This window comes from Astyanax mexicanus, chromosome 7 (genome assembly GCF_023375975.1).
Source record: "Astyanax mexicanus isolate ESR-SI-001 chromosome 7, AstMex3_surface, whole genome shotgun sequence".
NCBI lineage: Eukaryota > Metazoa > Chordata > Actinopteri > Characiformes > Acestrorhamphidae > Astyanax > Astyanax mexicanus.
The window spans coordinates 39,839,870-39,857,379 of record NC_064414.1 but is presented as its reverse complement, the minus strand read 5'-3'; the positions used below and the strand labels follow the sequence as shown (position 1 = coordinate 39,857,379).

At 40.6% G+C, this 17,510-nt stretch overlaps 1 protein-coding gene across 3 annotated transcripts in view; it reads right to left on the bottom strand.

The window, feature by feature from the left end:
• LOC103037390 (inositol polyphosphate-5-phosphatase A) overlaps positions 1 to 17,510 on the bottom strand; it is a 210,562-nt gene that overhangs the window by 24,092 nt on the left and 168,960 nt on the right. For all 3 annotated transcript variants that reach the window (XM_022684630.2, XM_022684631.2, XM_049481646.1), the window contains 2 exons: positions 3,200 to 3,295; positions 2,207 to 2,281 (listed from right to left, as the gene is read on the bottom strand). In XM_022684630.2, coding sequence (XP_022540351.2) covers positions 2,207 to 2,281; positions 3,200 to 3,295 — 171 coding nt within the window. The remainder of the gene's footprint in view (positions 1 to 2,206; positions 2,282 to 3,199; positions 3,296 to 17,510) is intronic.

Here is a 17,510-nt window from a genome sequence, read left to right as displayed (position 1 = left end):
TCTGTTTTGGAAAATTAAGTTTCTAAATAAAGAGCATTTTTGAGACGGACAGTCCGATTTTTTTTTTCATTATAGTTCAACCTCACGGGCCAGATGTTTCTTGCTTGCGGGCCGCATCTGGCCCGCGGGCCGCCTATTGCCGACCTATGTTGTAGAGTATTGTCAACAGAACTAGACACTCTGGATCAGATAAATATGAACCTATTGACACTGTGGCTAAAGCCAGGGGTATGCTAAAAGGGTATAAAGCCCCTCAGCACTGAGCTGTAGTGGACCTGTGTTCCTTGGAATGATGGAGCTCCAACCAATATTTTTGGTTTGAGTTGGAGATGAATTGAAGATGAGTTGGGGTAGAACAGCGCACCACACCTCCAGGGTCTGATACACCATCCTGAAAGATTTTTTAAAAGCAAACTGGGGTTTTGAGTTGCCTTTCTAGCAATCATATGATCCAATGAGCAGTGCTCTTGGACAACCCCTTATTGGCTGCTGATAGTCAATAGGACAAGATTTCAGCAGTCAGAGTATTAATGAAGCTTTACATTTTGCATTACCACAATAAGAGGTCGTAGCTCATTCTGAAGATTAGTTGACCTTCTACCCACTCAACTTTTCACAGGAATTTTAGCAGTGCCAACAGTTTAGCACACCACTCGACACATAAATAATTACGAGTACAAGCTTTTGGACTGCCCAGCATAGGTTTATGCATGGTTCAGACAGGCCGACATTCATAGAGTGCGTTTAGCCTGGTCGGATTGCAGTCTGTGCCGGGGTCACTTTAGATTAGAGCTGAAGCCGCTGCGCTGTTAGGCCGCCTGACAGGTAAAATATGGATCGGTCCTGTGCAGGAAGGGCCGTGTTATTTATTTATTTGGATTCTTAAAAACTCTTGCGGTTTGAGCAATGCAGTGGTCGAGGACGCGAGCAGCATGAAGAGTGTGACAGAAAAGTTCATCACTCACTCCACTCCTCCCCTCCCTCCCGTGCTCTGCTCTCGTCCTCCCGTCCCACCGGCTGGCCAGCTACAGCAGATAAAGTTACAATAAAGAGATACTGAAACAAAATCAATGGGAATGGGACAGGAAGGGGAGAGATGAGAGATTGGGTGGAGGGGTGGGTGGGCGGCGGAGGGGTGCTCTCAGTGTAGTCCTCGGTTGCTGAACGCCCGGCCAGCAACACACGCGCACGCACCCTCCCCTTCCTGCTGCTGCGAGCCCCGCGCCCCCTCGACGCAGCGGTCCTCGGAAAATTTAATCTTCCCAAATCCTCATCAGAGCTCTCCATCCTCCGTGCCTGACAGCCACCCGGATAATTAATTATACAATTTCGATGGGAATATCGACTAAACAAAGCTATTAATCATAGCAAAAGTCAATAGGCATGGACACATTCAATCATGTCCCCACCAATGATTACTCCTCTCAAAATACAATAATTATTTTCAAGAGCTGCCTCGAATTAAATTTCTGTCAAGCCGGTACAAGTCTAGTAGTTGATGAAGGATGCAATGGATTTTTATTTATTTATTATTTATTTTTTTGGATGGGTGGAGGGGGGTGGAAGACATTTGTCGTTTTGGAAAGGTAGTTTGTTTTATAAGGCTCATAAGACAGTGTGTTTAACTAGACCATGACCATCAGATTATCTCTCATGAGCCATTAGGTCATTTATCTAACAGCTCCCCAGTCAAGCGAATGAACACACACGCGCGCACACACACACACACACACACACACACCTCCCTGCACGTGCACACACACAGCTTGTAAAGTATATAACGCCCAAGCCAGGACACACACACACAGATGTGCTCTATTCTCTAAGGGGTGCAGGTGAGGATAGCCTCTAGCTGAGCTGAGGTCAGACTTACAGACTATTCTGAACATTAAACTGACCTCAGCCCCAAGATGAAAGGGTCCTGTTCATTCAAACGTACGTAAGGGATCGAAAATTACTTCACATCTGCATCTACAAACACTTGCTCACAAAGGAGCACATTATTTAAGTAATTGCCTTAATCTACCTAAAAAAAAAAACTAAGTGGGTCTCTGTGGCTCAGCTTCCTCAATGTCTCTCTTTCACTCCCTCACGACAACATGACAAATGACTTGAGGGTGCCACATTCTTTCCTCTTTAAGTAACCTAAAAAAAAAAAAGTCTTATTGGATAAAGCACTGCAATAAGAAGAAAATACACAACTTACCAGCGTTCCATTGTTTTCCCGGAAAACATCCTGGTTAATATAGTTAAAAATCTTCTTTTCGAGTTGCAGCACAACCTACGAGAACGCAGAACCAACGACTGAGTCAACAAACAGCACACAAGGGAACAAGGGAACATGACCAACATTAGAATGGAAAGCCTGTGCAACACTAATGCCTAATAGGAAGTTCTATATTGTAAACATTTGTAAAGGAATTCGAGATTTTTATACATTTAGTTTGGTTAGTTTTGGTTTCACACTTCATTTTAGTGAGTGGATTAAAGCACTGCTGTCATCCCTACCTATGTGGGCTTTCTCCCCTTATACTTGACATTGACTGGGTTGTGGAGAAATGTGCGTTGGATGGCGACATGGTGTGAATCAAACAAGCTGCCTTTTTTTTAGGTGTTGTGCCAAATTTTGCCTCCATGCCAAAATCTAAATCCTTTCATGCATACATGTCACACAGTACAATGATTTAACAGATTACCTTCGGATTCCTTTTATTTCTGATTAGAAATAAAGGTTAATCTACAGGTGTAGTAGTCACAGTCATTGTGCATAAGTCAAATTTTGGCACAACACCAATTCTTTTTCTTCTGTTGTTTAATAGATTAGCCATTAAACATCAGCTTCAACTTCATGTAATTGGTCTGAAAGTTTAAACCATCCACATACATTTATTTTACACTGTTTTAAGCAATTTATCTTTACTCTTCTGATCAAGGGTGCCCCTTCTCTCCAGACCAAATAAGATGTGTGTAAAAGTAAGTCTAAACCTAGACAAAAATAAGCTGGCCAGATAGATAATCTGATCTAAAGTTATCCAAAGTTAGTGAGAGAAGATTACTGCAAAACTGCATCCTTAGAGACAACTGAACGAAAAGTCATGGCTTGAGAACCTTTACTAGGGGCTCAGAAACTGTCAGGCCATTAAGCAGACATAATACAGTGTATGTGTTTGTGCTGGTGAGTGTGTTTTATATATTTTACCTTGCGGTCATTGTCCGACTCTCGGAATATGAGTTTGTCCACCTCGTTGGTGTCCTCAGCTCGGACTGTCTGCATGGTGGCTGTGGAGCACAGACTCTACAGTGAAAGAAAGAGTGAGAGAGAGAAAACAATAACATGATCATATGTCAATAACAATGAGAACAAATGCTTCAATGAAATCAATATATTCAGAGTCTGTACTTAAATATCTTCAGCACTTAACTTAAATCCTAGGTTAATGATTTAGTTATTGATCCAATAGCTAAAAGCTACTGTGTAGCCGTTTAGCATAGCAGATGTTGTGGAGTCCCACAGGGTTCTGCTTTAGGGCTCATGAGACTGATGTAAATTATGACTGTAATAAAGTGGGCTTACATACAGAGGATGAACTGTTTAATGGTTTGAAGAATGGTGAAAGCTCAGAAAGCAAAATAGCTATATAAAGATAATACAGCATTTTCAGGTAATTGTTGGAAGTTTTTTTAAGAAAGGCTATGTTTGACAGTAAATTACCTTAAAGAAGACTTAAACTGGGATTGATCATTCCTGATCCTGGAGATCTACCACCTGAAGATTAAAGATATAACCCACCTGAATTTAAAATGTTCACACATCCCTGAAGACCCTATTTACCTGTGCGATAGCGGCAGTGGTAGATCTGAGGGACCAGGAATGAGCTAAATATGATAAGTCACCAGAAGAAAATGTCTACAAGTAAAATTAAACATCCAGGAAGATGGAAATGCAATTTTTCTAAGCAAAGAAATCAATACAGATTCTGTTATTAACTCATGTTTGTTAAGCCAAGCTGACAAATGATTTCTATACATTCTATACATGCAATGTAAGGAACGCTGCAACAAGTTACAGAGAAAGTTATCTAGGCCTAGGACCTTCCTGTTACAAACACACTCTCTCTCTCTCGCTCTCTCACACACACACAAATTACACCCAGTGTATTTTAATGATTCTGAAGAACCAGAAACAGAAAAAAAAAAAAAAAAACATCAGCTCCTCTCGGCCCTCTTAATGTCATGGTATTGTACTGACCCCCGAAGACTGCGGGCATGGCTAAATTCCCTTTTGTCGAGTCTTTTAACAATTAGTTAAACATTCGACCATCTGTGTTTGAAGACAGTTGAATGAGGTAAAGCCAGTCCCGCTGGTTCCCATCCCACAGGCCTGATTGAAATTCAAAGCACAGATTAGTTAATCAGGTCAAGCCAATATAACAGAGAGAGAGAAAGGTGGTGGGGGGAAAGGACCCTTTAGAATGAAATGTCACAAATCGGGCCAGAAAGCCCACAGAGCCGTGCTGCAGATTAAAACAAACAGCGGCGCAAAAGAGAGGAGCAAACCTCCTTCCCTCACTCCTTCATCCCCTCCCTCCTCTCTCCATTTAGCTGCTTTCTAAAGCCCTAACAAATCGCTCCATCTTTCGCTCATTTGGGTCCAAGCGGCAGCTCAGGGTGCTCCCCTGGCAGCCTCATACTAATGCGCTTTACTGGGCTTAAGCTGCTTTGTGCAATGAATAAGGCCAAGAAGGAGCTCCCAAAAAGGCCAAAGACAGAGATACTCTCCCCATCAGAAAATCACTGTAACCACACAGCCTCAGACAATGCTGGACATTTCATTTTTCTACTGTAATCTTCATTTAACCGGTAACTGACAAAGGTTAATCACACCTACCCTCAGTGTCTGAGTTCCTCGAATCATACAGATCACACCCATAAAGTTTAAGGAAGCTACACATTTTGAGAACATTGTCTAAGATGTAGGGGGGGTGACTCTGAAGTTTTATCTTATTCAAATAAGGTCCTCATGTTACTGACTTTGGCTTTTCGCTTTCTTCAACAGAAAGCCTCCTTCTGTCGTCCTCTCGGGCCACGGAGTCAGCCAAGCAGAAAACCCTGGCGATTTGAGAGCGGCGAGAGCGCCAGACACCGCTAACTCCTCATTGAAATGAAGAGCATCCATTTACGAGTACAGAAGCACCAAATCCATTCATGTTTAAATGATTTCTATAATCCATGGGCTGTGGGATCAGCCCGTCGCTAATGATGGACAGTCACGACTACATATAAAGAGCTTGATGGACAGTGTCTCCTCCTCCTAATGTACTCACACACAAACACACACACACACATGCAGACAAATACAAACTGTCTATACAGTTTCGCAAAATCTCACATATTTCCTTCAGCAAGTGACACTTATTTCACTTGTTTACTTATTTCTTTCTTAAACAGTCAAAAAGCTTTTATTGTCATTTCATTTGTGCATACGTACAATACAATTATCTTCCTCCAGGACATTAGTGCAACATGTAACTAATAGTACAGTACAGACTATATAAACTGCAAACATAAGAATAGAACAATACAGTGAATCAAATAAACATAATAAATATTAAAGATAAGATCAGAGAATAAGGTATAACAGTATACACAGTCAGCATCCGTGAACACTGCAGTTACTGAAGTAAGAGAATGAGAATACAGCACAGGGTTGTAGCAGCAATAGAGATGTGTATGTAAGTGTTTGTGGGTACATTTTGGATCTGTGTGAGAAAGTGTTATAGTTAAATTGCCAGTAGCAGTGCAGCAATCACTTAACCAGTTAACCAGCAAAAGCAGAAAATCATCTGAGAAAACCTACCAGATTATCCAGTGTTTAGTATGAATATATCGTATTTTTCAGACTATACAGGGCACTTAAAATCCTTTAATTTTCCCAAAAAGTAGAGTTTCAGTAAAATTTAGCTCTAGCACCAAGTTTGGAGCAGTATTACCACTAGCCGCTTACCGCAGCGCTAGCTCTTTCGCTTTTCAGAGGCGAGTATATTAGAATGTTGCGATTGTTAATAACAGATGCTAGCGCTGCTGATAACTGCACATCTGCTAACAGTGTTGTTGAAAATATTGGAAATCTAATCTAAAGGACTATTGTACCCTTGTTCTTTACTTTTGTCGCTTAAAACGCGTCTTGGAATCTTTACATATAAAAGTAAAAAATCTTAAGAGCCACTGCTTCAAACATTTGTTTTCTGGACTCATCTAAAGATTCTTTAATTCAGTTTCAAGAGCTTCTTGCGCTGTTTGAAAAGTGAAAAATAAGCCCCCGCAGAGTGGAAGGAGATTGATGTCCTTATTCATGTGTTTACTGATGAAGACTGACCAGTGAGTCACAGGACGCCCCGATGTCATGTCCAGCTGACTGAGCACTGCTAATCAATCACAGGATACCACAAACCTCTAGAAGCATGAGCGTATGTGCAGGATATGAGCCCTTGCATACACCCCCCCCCCCCCCCCCCCCACCACACACACACACGTCTATTAATTTCTTATTTTGCCTAAACCAGGGGTCTCAAACTCATTTTTGCCGAGGGCCACATTGGCATATTGGCTGTCCTCTGAGGGCCAGATGTAACTTATAAATATAAGAAAATGTAACCAGATGTAATACAAAATGAATGTAATTACTCCTTAATGTTAAATAACTCTCAATATACTATTTATTCAATCAAATATTACAGTTGCATGGAAAAATGGTTGCTTGTTGCTCTATTAACATAAATCCTTTTAATTTATAAGTTATATTAACTTTGATCAAAACGTTTGATACTGAAATAAGGCTTAATAAATATAAAATCAAAAATTGTGAGCTGTGACAGATTTAGCATTTCCTCAGATTTAGCAGTTCCTCATCCAACCACTAGTCGGAGCTGCAGCTGCAGCACCACAAGCCCGCAGTCTTTGCTTAGTCAGAGCTGCAGCCCAGCCACGGGCTACAGGGCTCAGCTGAGCCAGTCTGGAGCGTTTTTAAAAATTTGTAAGTTCTTCTGTGTATGAAATAAAATAACCCCACTAACCGGATAATACAGCTCTCTACAGTTCATCTTTCAGCCCAAGCAGCTAACAGCAGCAGTTTAGAGCAGCGTCACGGAGGCACTGCTCGGATTACATTATAAACAGGTCAGTTAGCGCGCTGCTAACCTCAGGATGTTTATAACTACGGAGTTTAGTGGACACACCACGGCTGCAAGGTTAGACTGTTGAAGGCTACTGAAGACTACTAAAGCAGGCAACGCAGCGTAAGCAAAAAAAAAACAAAAACCACACACACACCAAAATACAAGTTAAGATAAAATATGAAAACGAACATAATAAAGCATAAATAATTAAATTGAATTGCGGGCCAGATGTATGTTTATTTTGTTAACCCGTGAGGGGCCGTATGAAACCGCGTCGCGGGCCGCATGTGGCCCGCGGGCCGCTACTTTGAGACCCCTGGCCTAAACATTCCTAGTCATGTGATTCTTCTCACCTTATATAAGAAGTCCTACCATAAATTAGAACCCCATGCTATTGCTTATAGCAGGTCAGAGCTGATCCTGGCCAAGAGGGCCCAGGTGCTCTCTTGATGACCCAGACTACGGAAACAGCCCCCAACACTGACCTGAACACAGCTGCTGACCATTCGTTAACCCGGCCCTGGCAGTTAATTGTGGATCATGCATGCGTAATACCTAAAGAGAGTAATGTGACCGGGGGAGTGAGGTGGGGGGTGGGGGTAGTGATCTCGGGCTCTCTCCAGAAGCCGCAGTGAGAGCATAAACAGAGAAGTCTCTTACAGCTGCTCCATCAAAGGCCAGCTTCTAAATAAATTACATCTGCACACAGTCACTGACCCCCTTAAATGATATTAACATAACTCATTTGAGTGCAATTGGGCTTTTCATTTGATACTCGAGGATGAAATGAACAGTACGAGGAGGTGGGAGAGGTAAGAGGAGGAAATAATTATACGTAGAGCTGCTTGGAAAAGCTTCCTCAGGACACTGTAAATTAAGTATACTGTGATCTGCCACAATACTAAAGGTACATGCTTAAAGACTATTTCACACCAGACTATAGCAACCAGAAAATAGCTTATTCTTAAGGAATTTAAATAGGCTTGATATTTCATTTCGGCTCCAACAGCTTCAAATACAGCTCTTCAGGCACTTTATTTTTTGAAGTTGCCTTTGTACAATGAATTTAGATTTTTATACAACAACAGGGATCGCACTCCTGCAAAGCTGCTGCTACAGTTTAAAATATAGCCTGTATCACCTGTTGATATGTTTATTAGCCTACAGAATGTACATTCAGTAAGAGTAAGGGGACATATTACATGCGGTGTGGTTTCCGTGTCTGATGTGAAATGGGCTTAGCATGCCGTAGGGCCCTCTGGTGGCGTCCTGTGGCGTAGGGTCCTGTGGTGTCTGGCACCAAGATGTTAGCAGTAGATCCTTTAATTCTCGTATGTTGTGAGGTTGGGCCTCCATGGATTGAACTTGTTTGTCAAGAACATCCCACAGATTGGACTGAGGTCTGGGGAAGTTGGAGGCCAAGTAAACATCTTGAACTCTTGGGTCATGCTAATCCTAAACAACTTTGGCAGTGTGGCTCAAGGCCCCTTTTGGCCTTTTCTTTAAGAGAACTTTTGATGGGTGCTGACCAATGCATCCAGAGATTACTCCATATGAGCTGCCGTATTAAGAGTGCTCTGACTCAGTCGGCTACCCATCAAAATTTGGACCTTGTCAAATGGTTCAGATCACAAGTAATGTGCATTTGTTACAGTATATCCTATTGTAACAAGATAATCAATGTCCGAGGTGTGTCAGGAATATACCACAGGCTTTACCACCCACTGGAATTATAACTGCTAACTATCAGCAGGATACATGGAACTATGTGGCACAGACACCATTAGGGGCGTCACAATTCTCTAAATCCTCGATTCGATTTTATTTCCGATTTCAAGTTTTTTTCTTTAACAAAGATATATTATTAACTTTATCTGAGAGAAAGATGCTCCTTAAGGTACCAAAACTATTAACATATTTGAGGCTAGACAAAACAACTGTTCTTTTTAAATTTTCAAGTTTTTCTTTAAGTAGATGAGAATGTCCACGTTCTCTGGTGAAAGGGCTGCTCTTTGAGCAGTCACAATGTCCGCAGCTACAGTGTGCTGTGCCATTTGTGTAGTGTGCGCGCGTGCTTGCGTAGCTTAAAGGGAGGGATCTTCAATCCTTTTTTTTTTACTTCGAGGCTCGAGATCATGACATAATTTGATCGATTTGGTTTAAATATCGAAATCGTGACACACCTAGACACCATTAAGCTATGAACCCCAACTGTGCAGTGTGCTATGTTTGCGTGGCTTGCACGTAATATACCCTAATTATGGGATGTTCCAGCATATATGCCGGACCACACTGTGCAATTAGGCTCAAATTGTCCAGAACTGATTTGAGGAGTATTCTGGTCAGTTCTGACGAATGGTGTGGCCTGAATGATGGGGAAACTTTACAGACTTTAAAAATAAAAATATAATTAAATCCCAAAATATTCTTAATCCTAATAATTAAATAAACTATATATATATATATATATATATATATATATATATATATATATATATATATATATATATATATACACTATATTTTTTCAACTTGTATTGTAATATAAATGGGTGTAATTGCATTGTCTTTATTATATCATCATCATCATCAATAATCCAGTGGCATTACATAGTCAAAAAGACTTCTGGGGCACTATGTTTTCCCCCCATTTTTTTCATTGTGACAGGCCTATGTGTGTGTAGTATTCAAATACAGCTCTAAAGCTCAATATTGTGAAATATAGTAGGTTTCATTCATTAACAAAAAAAAAGACAGACAGTATAAAGGCACCAACACACCACACATCTCTGACGGACCACCTGGTGGGCACCAGCAGCTAGAACCAAGCTCGACCAAGCTGCTCTTCATTAGTGATTATAGCCCACGGCTCTTTTCTCAGCACTGGACATCAATGCTCTTAAGCTGTTACAAATGAACACACCGAGTCAGCTGTGAGCAGTGGACAGGAGTGTGTGGGCCACGCTGGAGCACGGCTGAGGAGCGGTTTGAGGAGCGTCCTGCTGTGCCTGATGCTCTTAAGTGAGATAATCCTATCAATGGCAGAGAAATCGCTGCTCAGTTACAGATGCTCTGACCTACAGAGAGAGGTTAAAGCAATGTGTCCCACAACAAATCCCTTTTTGAGAACACACTCACCTTCTGGTCCCACAGCCACACACAGCTGGAGGGGCTTTACTGATGCCGGCTCAAAGACACTGCTCACTGCAAGCACCAAGCTTAAGCCATACTCTTGCATGCGGGCCCATACACATCAGAGCTGTGTTACTATTCTTCTGACAATGTGCGTTAAATCAATGCTAAGGGTGAAACAAAACATTGCTAAAGTAAAGTATTATGATACTATGTTTCAATACTGTATACCTTCTAAAAAAACATACATATACATTTTTAGTGAATAATTTACATGTAAAGATTTGTGGCAGGCTGCGGTTTATTTAGTGTTGCATTTAAAATCCAACTGCTTTCAGACCCCCATAAATTTATTTTTTGCTCAGATTAAATTAATAGATTGTGTTTTTATACAGACAGTTTTCCCAAAAGTAAATAATAATAATAATAATTGTTATTATCTGTATTATTATTACTATTGCACAGCACCAGCCATGAGAACAAAACAAAGATCTGGAAATAAATGAGAATGGTATTTTATTAACGTTAATATTACTTTAAATCTATATTTAAATATTTAATTTACTTTGTAGGCCCTACAGCTTATTATTTCTTGCCAATAAACTAAAAATGGCTGGCTCAACCTATTTTTATCCTATTTTCTCCCCAATTTACAAAGGTCTTACCCAACCCACTCATTAGGACTCACCCTATCACTAGTGATGCCCCAACACCAGGAGGGTGAAAACTAGCATATGACTTCTTTGATAAATATATCTCCTCTTTTTGAACTGCTTTTGATGTAGCAGTGCCAAGTGGCCAATGCGCTCGGAGGAAAGCGCAGCGAATCGGTTTTGATACATTTGGAGTGATGTAGGGAGAGAGCGCCATCTACCCACCCAGAGAGAGCAAGGCCGGTTGTGCTCTCTCAGGGCTCATGCAGCTGATGACAAGCTACATGAACGGGATTCGAACCAGCGACCTCCCAATCATAGCATTTTATATAACAGGGATGTAAATGTAAGCAAACAATAGATCTGAACCTCATATTAGTTTTCAAGTACCCTAATAATTTGGTTTCCTATGTCCTATCCATATTCATATATATTTAAAAAATTACCATTTACAAGCTTAATAGAGTATATAATTGAACTTATTTTCATCAGAACAAGCCCTGTTACAAAGCATTTAATGAATGAATGAATGAATGAATGCCCATAGCATGTGTGTGAGACATGCTTCATGAATACAAAATACATTTGTCTGGTTTAATATCTTTAAAATCGAACTATTTTAATATATTAGGCTGACCTAATGCTTGTTAATACAGATGTTTCTGTAATGGCTAATTGCTGTATGCTTACCATTACATTAGCACTACCACTAAATAATACTTTTTGAGCTTTAAGTCTCTTGACCAACTTAAGAAATCACAAGAAATTCCAGTTGTATTTCAAGAACGGTTGGTGGAATCAAGACATTCTTAAAGAACTGAAGTGGAGGTCCAGGCTGTTCTTTAACGCTAGGTCCAGACCTACACTATTGAAGGTAGCTTACACTGCATTGAGTTGACCTCTGAACCTCAAAGCCTCTTCTTAGAGTCTCCTCACATCACTCAGACATGACACTATTGATTTCCAGCTCATAATTTCTCATGCCCGTGGTCATTGCTCCGCCATTACAGCACAGTGATGAGCCATTGTGAGCATTTAGGGAGCGGAGCAATTAGATCTTGATTAGAAAGGAAGAGGGACTGGGGCGAGAGACACAGGAAAAGAAAGACAGATTAAAGTACAGAGGTTACAGGCTGAGCAAGATATTGCTTTTTAATCACACATTCAGAATTATGATGATACTGATAACTCAAAGGACAAATGACTAATTGTTTATAGTGTGCTCTGAATATCCTTAGCAAATTAAGCTGTTGATATGATGAGTGCAAAACAATTTTGTGACTAATATAAAGCAATATTTGTACTGTAAAAAACTGAAAAACAGCTTACTTTTTAAAACTACTCTGGGTTTAGAACATTAATTGCACATTATCGCATTGCAAACAGAAATAAATGCTATACTAAATAACCATAACCATGTTTGCGTAACTTTGTTTTTTCCCCAACACTCAATTACATGTTGGTTTCTCTCAGCTTGTCCAGAAATGTGTGTAAGTACAGTCTTTTTAAGTGGTATATAAAAGTGCAAATTCAATTCCACTTACTGACTAAAGGGGGTCCCAGAAGCAAAAAAATACACATATATTCTTGCACAAATAAAGGGTTTACTAATGTATCTTCATACACTGTAATCACCATGTGCAGAAATACAATCACAATACATCCTTTTCTCCATATTTTACTCCTTTATAAGAATTCCTCTCTGTCAGCTTACATGCCAGCCTGGCACTTAGTGTCAACATTCATGCTGGCATCTACACGACAAGTCATTATTTCACACCGCAGCCCAAAGCAGAGCTGCCAACTCTCTTAGTGTCAGTCCTGGCAGAGACCAACATTTCCTTCAGCCATCTACCCCACTGTACATACCCCTACAATCACAAACACTCAGGATGAAGACATCTGCTCCTGGCCTCCGAAATATCCATTTATGCAAGGTGCTGGAACCTCTATCTAAACTGTTTCTACATTGGCCTTTGTTATATTGACAATACAGAATGATCTAATGTGCATATGAGTTTTCTGACCAATCTGAGTCATTCTTTATAATGATTCTTTGGATATTCTGATAAGTGAAGACACTTTTTTCACATTAACCTAGATGTAAAAATCAAATGTGATCGGTCCTGCAAGGTCAATGTGCTTCTGTAAGACATTCTGTAATGTCCTGTCCAGCCATAAAAATAACCTCAGGTTAAACTAATCCTGCTTAAATCGACATGTCTGTAAATAATCCATCATATCCGGAGGAAAGGGAGTTCAGAGGAGTTTAGTTTGTTGTCCATAGCACAGATACCTTTGGCTCATTCAAACCTATGGCAGATCACAGGTGTTTACAATGTACAACACTCAAATCCAGAAGACCACAAGAGCCAAAGAAATCCTTAGACGTGTATTGCTTCTTACAGCTTCAGGTAGAAAAGTCACTGTGTAGCATAATTTTCAGCCTACATGCAGGTTAAGAACATGTAGCAGCAAATTTAAAATTTTAAAACTACAATTTCATTACAACTATAAACAAATTGCAGGACTGGTTATCATCACTTTTGTTTGGAGATGATGATAGCATGTAAATCAAGTAGCTACTCCCATCTCAGTCATTTATGCAGAGATTTCTTATCCTGTGCAAACCGGTCATACATTTTATAGATGTTCTATAGTAAATGTACATCCGAATGCGACAGGAAATCGCAAAACTCTGCTGGACAATGACTTTCAAGGACGAGAGCTTTCCCCGCCAAAACTGCTTCTGACAATCCAGCCAAAACATTGCTGTGTATAAGCACGTAATGCAGCAAGCCCCTAGCCTTACGTCCTCAGCCACCCTGAGTGAGTGAAATCGAGATGCAGCTGAGGAACACCATGCAGCGAGGCGCTCTGGGCGGCCACCAAGGGGGAGCGTGGGTGTAAAACGCTGGATAAAGGGGTGTGTGAGGCTGAGGGGAATGCTGCCTATTCATCTTATGCATTGGAACATCTGGGAAACCCCTCTAAAACAATGGTTGGCAGCGTGAGGGGAGGCACTGCTTCTCTTAGCGAGCTCAGGGTCCAGGACAACCTCGATTGGCCTCCCTTCCACAGAATGGACAGGCCACAAATCATCTCAGGACAACAGGAGCTGTGGGGTGGGGGGAGCTAGTGAGGTGCTGTGTGTGTGTGTGTGTGTTCCCTCTGGTATTTAAGTCCTAAACAGGCCTATTCTCTTGAGCCCGGCAGGACAAATTGGCCAGCTTGGTAGTCTTTGAGAGGCAGTGCAGCACGAGGAGAATGGGACAGGCCTGAAACACAAGCAACAGCCCCCATAAAAATTCATCACTTTGACCCTTGTGACCTCCCACTGCTGGGGGTTCCACACAGACACACACACACACACACACAGAGCTGTGAGCAAGCAACTCATGAACGAACACACACACACTTAGCATATAAAGCATTCATGACTAAATTAGATGCTTACCAATTTGCGGAATCATCAAAACCCAAAAGTCAGTTTTACAGATACTGTAAGAGTACGTGTGGTTCAATTTACAGCTAGTCACACACACATCCACACATATTCACACACATGCAATCCCCCAACACACACAAAATGGACAATAGCTAAGAGAAAAGACTTCTTGACAAGAAAAAAAGCCACCAGATGCTTCATTGTCCCCGCCTGAAGTAGAAGTAGCGAGGGGTGTGTGTGCGTTCTCCTCGCTGTATTAAGCAGACTAAGAGAGGGCCATTGTTTCACACCAGGCTCTTGACACATTTGTGCCACATGTACAAAGAGAGCTAACACAAGCTTAAACATGGCCAGGCCTGCTGCTTCAGTTCACAGCCTTTAAACCATTGGCCACAGATGTCCACAAGACTGTTTAACTCTCTCCACATCAATAAAACCAACCTACTGATGCAGGTTGACTTAAAACAATGTTTATCGGGTTCAAATGTGCCTCCACGCAACATTCTCACTCAACAGTGTGATTCCGAGATCGTAAAATAGGCCCTATCAGTGCTTCTATTATGAGCTGCAACAACCTCTCAAGTGCCTGTTGAGGTAGTAGTGAAGGGATGAAAGAGATGGTGAGGATGATAAGGAGGAGTGTATTGACCAGCAGCAGATAAGGTTCAGTCCTGGAGGGTCTACAAAAAGAGATATTAATAGAGAGCTAAACAGAGTTACACATTGGCATAGTGAACTCTGAAGAACCTCTCATGATGTCATTTGACTGCACTCAGTAATATTAGCTTCAGTGAGGTCAGGATGTTGGATGACCACCACAATGGCCACCACAACATCTCATGCCAAAATATTGGACAGAACACAATCATTCCAGAAAATGACAGGCAATAGGCATGATGCCAGTAGGTTTATGTATATCTACTCAAGAGTGTCTTATTGGCTACAGGGACTAGAGAAGCTGGCAAATCTGTGTCAGCAATGAGTGCAGCTTAAAGTTGTAGAATGTCTTTCACTAGAAGGCTTGTCCTCAAACATTTGGACATATAGCGTATTTCACACAGTGTTACAGTCAGAGTTCTAATATCGCATAGTGCTAATAATATATGATGGCTCACAGAACTTTTTTATTCAACATTCTGATCTCTTAATTTACTTGAGATGCTCAATCATTTCAAAATAATCTGTATATGTGAATAGTTTTTTATATTATTATATATTTGGAATTGAACAGATATTAGATTTGGGTTAGATTTTACCCAAATTTTTTTGTATACGTTTATTTCTAATTTTGAACCCATTTTCTCCTCAATTTACAAGGCCAATTACCCAACCCACTCATTTGGACATAATATTGCCCCCATCACTAGTAATCCCCCAACACCAGGAGGGTGAAGACTAGCACATGTCTCCTCTGATACATGTGAAGTCAACCACCACCTCTTTTTGAACTGCTTCTGATGCAGCATTGCTGAGTATCATCACAGTGCCCTCAGAGGAAAATGCAGCGACTCGGTTCTGATACATCAGCTCACAGACGCCTTGTACTAAGCAACATCACCCTTTGATGGCAAGCTACATGAATGGGATTCGAATCAGCGATCTGATCATAGTGGCAGCGCTTTAGTCTGCTGGACCACTCGGAGCCTAGATCTACCTTAATTTGAAACCATTATATGATATGATTAATACAAAACAAAACAAAAACTAAATAATTTGCTGTGATTAATCACAATTTTCCTTTTTAACACTTAACTGTGTGTTTGTCTCTGCATGTACAGACATTTAGTTTCACTGGGTTAATGATAACCTTCAACTTTAAAAAGCAATCACAGCACTTCAAATTTAAGAGTCCATCAACACAGTCATGTCCAACTGTAAAACTGAGGGTTATCTGCCAAAGACATCAGTCTTCTTCACATATGACATACTACTAAACTCTCCCACCATCATACACAAGCTTTTCTTGATCAATCCAAAAGCCTTCACGCTCAATCCATCATCATTCGGGTCAGGAGTGGTTTGGTGGGTCACTTATTGTGTGCTGAGAAACGATTAACAATTAGTGGTTTTGTCTTAATGAGCGGCTAAGCTCGAGTTCATTACCCTGGTGATCAATGCAAACCAACAAGCAGCAATCAATGATTGTTAGCCATTTTTAACAGAGAGAAAGGAGCCTTCAAGTGTAATTCAGCAGCAGCCAGGAACAGCTCTAAGAGCTTAAAAGGAAGTCACAGGAAAGACAAAATGTTGGACCTTTAGTCCAGCTATTTCTTATGGGACAACAAGCCAGATATATATGGTTCAGCTTTATGTCCTAAAGAAGAAAACAGCTTATGTAAATACACTCATTGACAAAAAATAACTTAATTTAGCATCCAAATAAGTATAAGGCAGATATGTAAATGATTATGATGTTATTACCTTCCCTGATGCCCTATATAAAGACCCACATATAAAGAGCCAAATCTTGGGCAGTACCTCTTGGTCAGAGAATGCACATTTTAACATTTTGCCCAGTTAACAGTATTTTATAGGGTGTAAATCATTGGTCAATACGAAGTCTATCAGCCAGCTACTGTTACATTTTTTGCAGGGGTGTCCCGATCTGGACAGCTGTGAAATGGAACCGTATAAAGGAATGCATGTTCTGTTTGGGATCCGACAAGGATCTGGTTTGATTATAGAGGCCTTGTAGTGAGTGCTTTATCCCTCTTTCCCTCTTGCTCCAACTGCTAGTGTGATTATCTGGGGGGCACTGCATATGACAAATTGGCACTTGTAGTGATGCAAGGATCTCTAAAAGCTTAGCAATATGTAAATGACTTTTCACAGTCACCTGTTGCCTTTCATGGAAATGATTGTACGGCAATAGTTCATCAGGACAATTCTCGCCTAACAGTTTTTATTATGTGGATAACAATGTGTAATGAGACGAGGGTAACTGCATTTGTATGAATTGCTGCTTTTTCTGTGAACTCTACTGAGATGATAATAAAAGTTAAAACATGAGCTAAAAAGCATCTGTATTTACATACACCAATATGTTGTGCTACTGATAAATGTTTAAATACAGTTATTATTGATAAATTAATAAAGACAGAA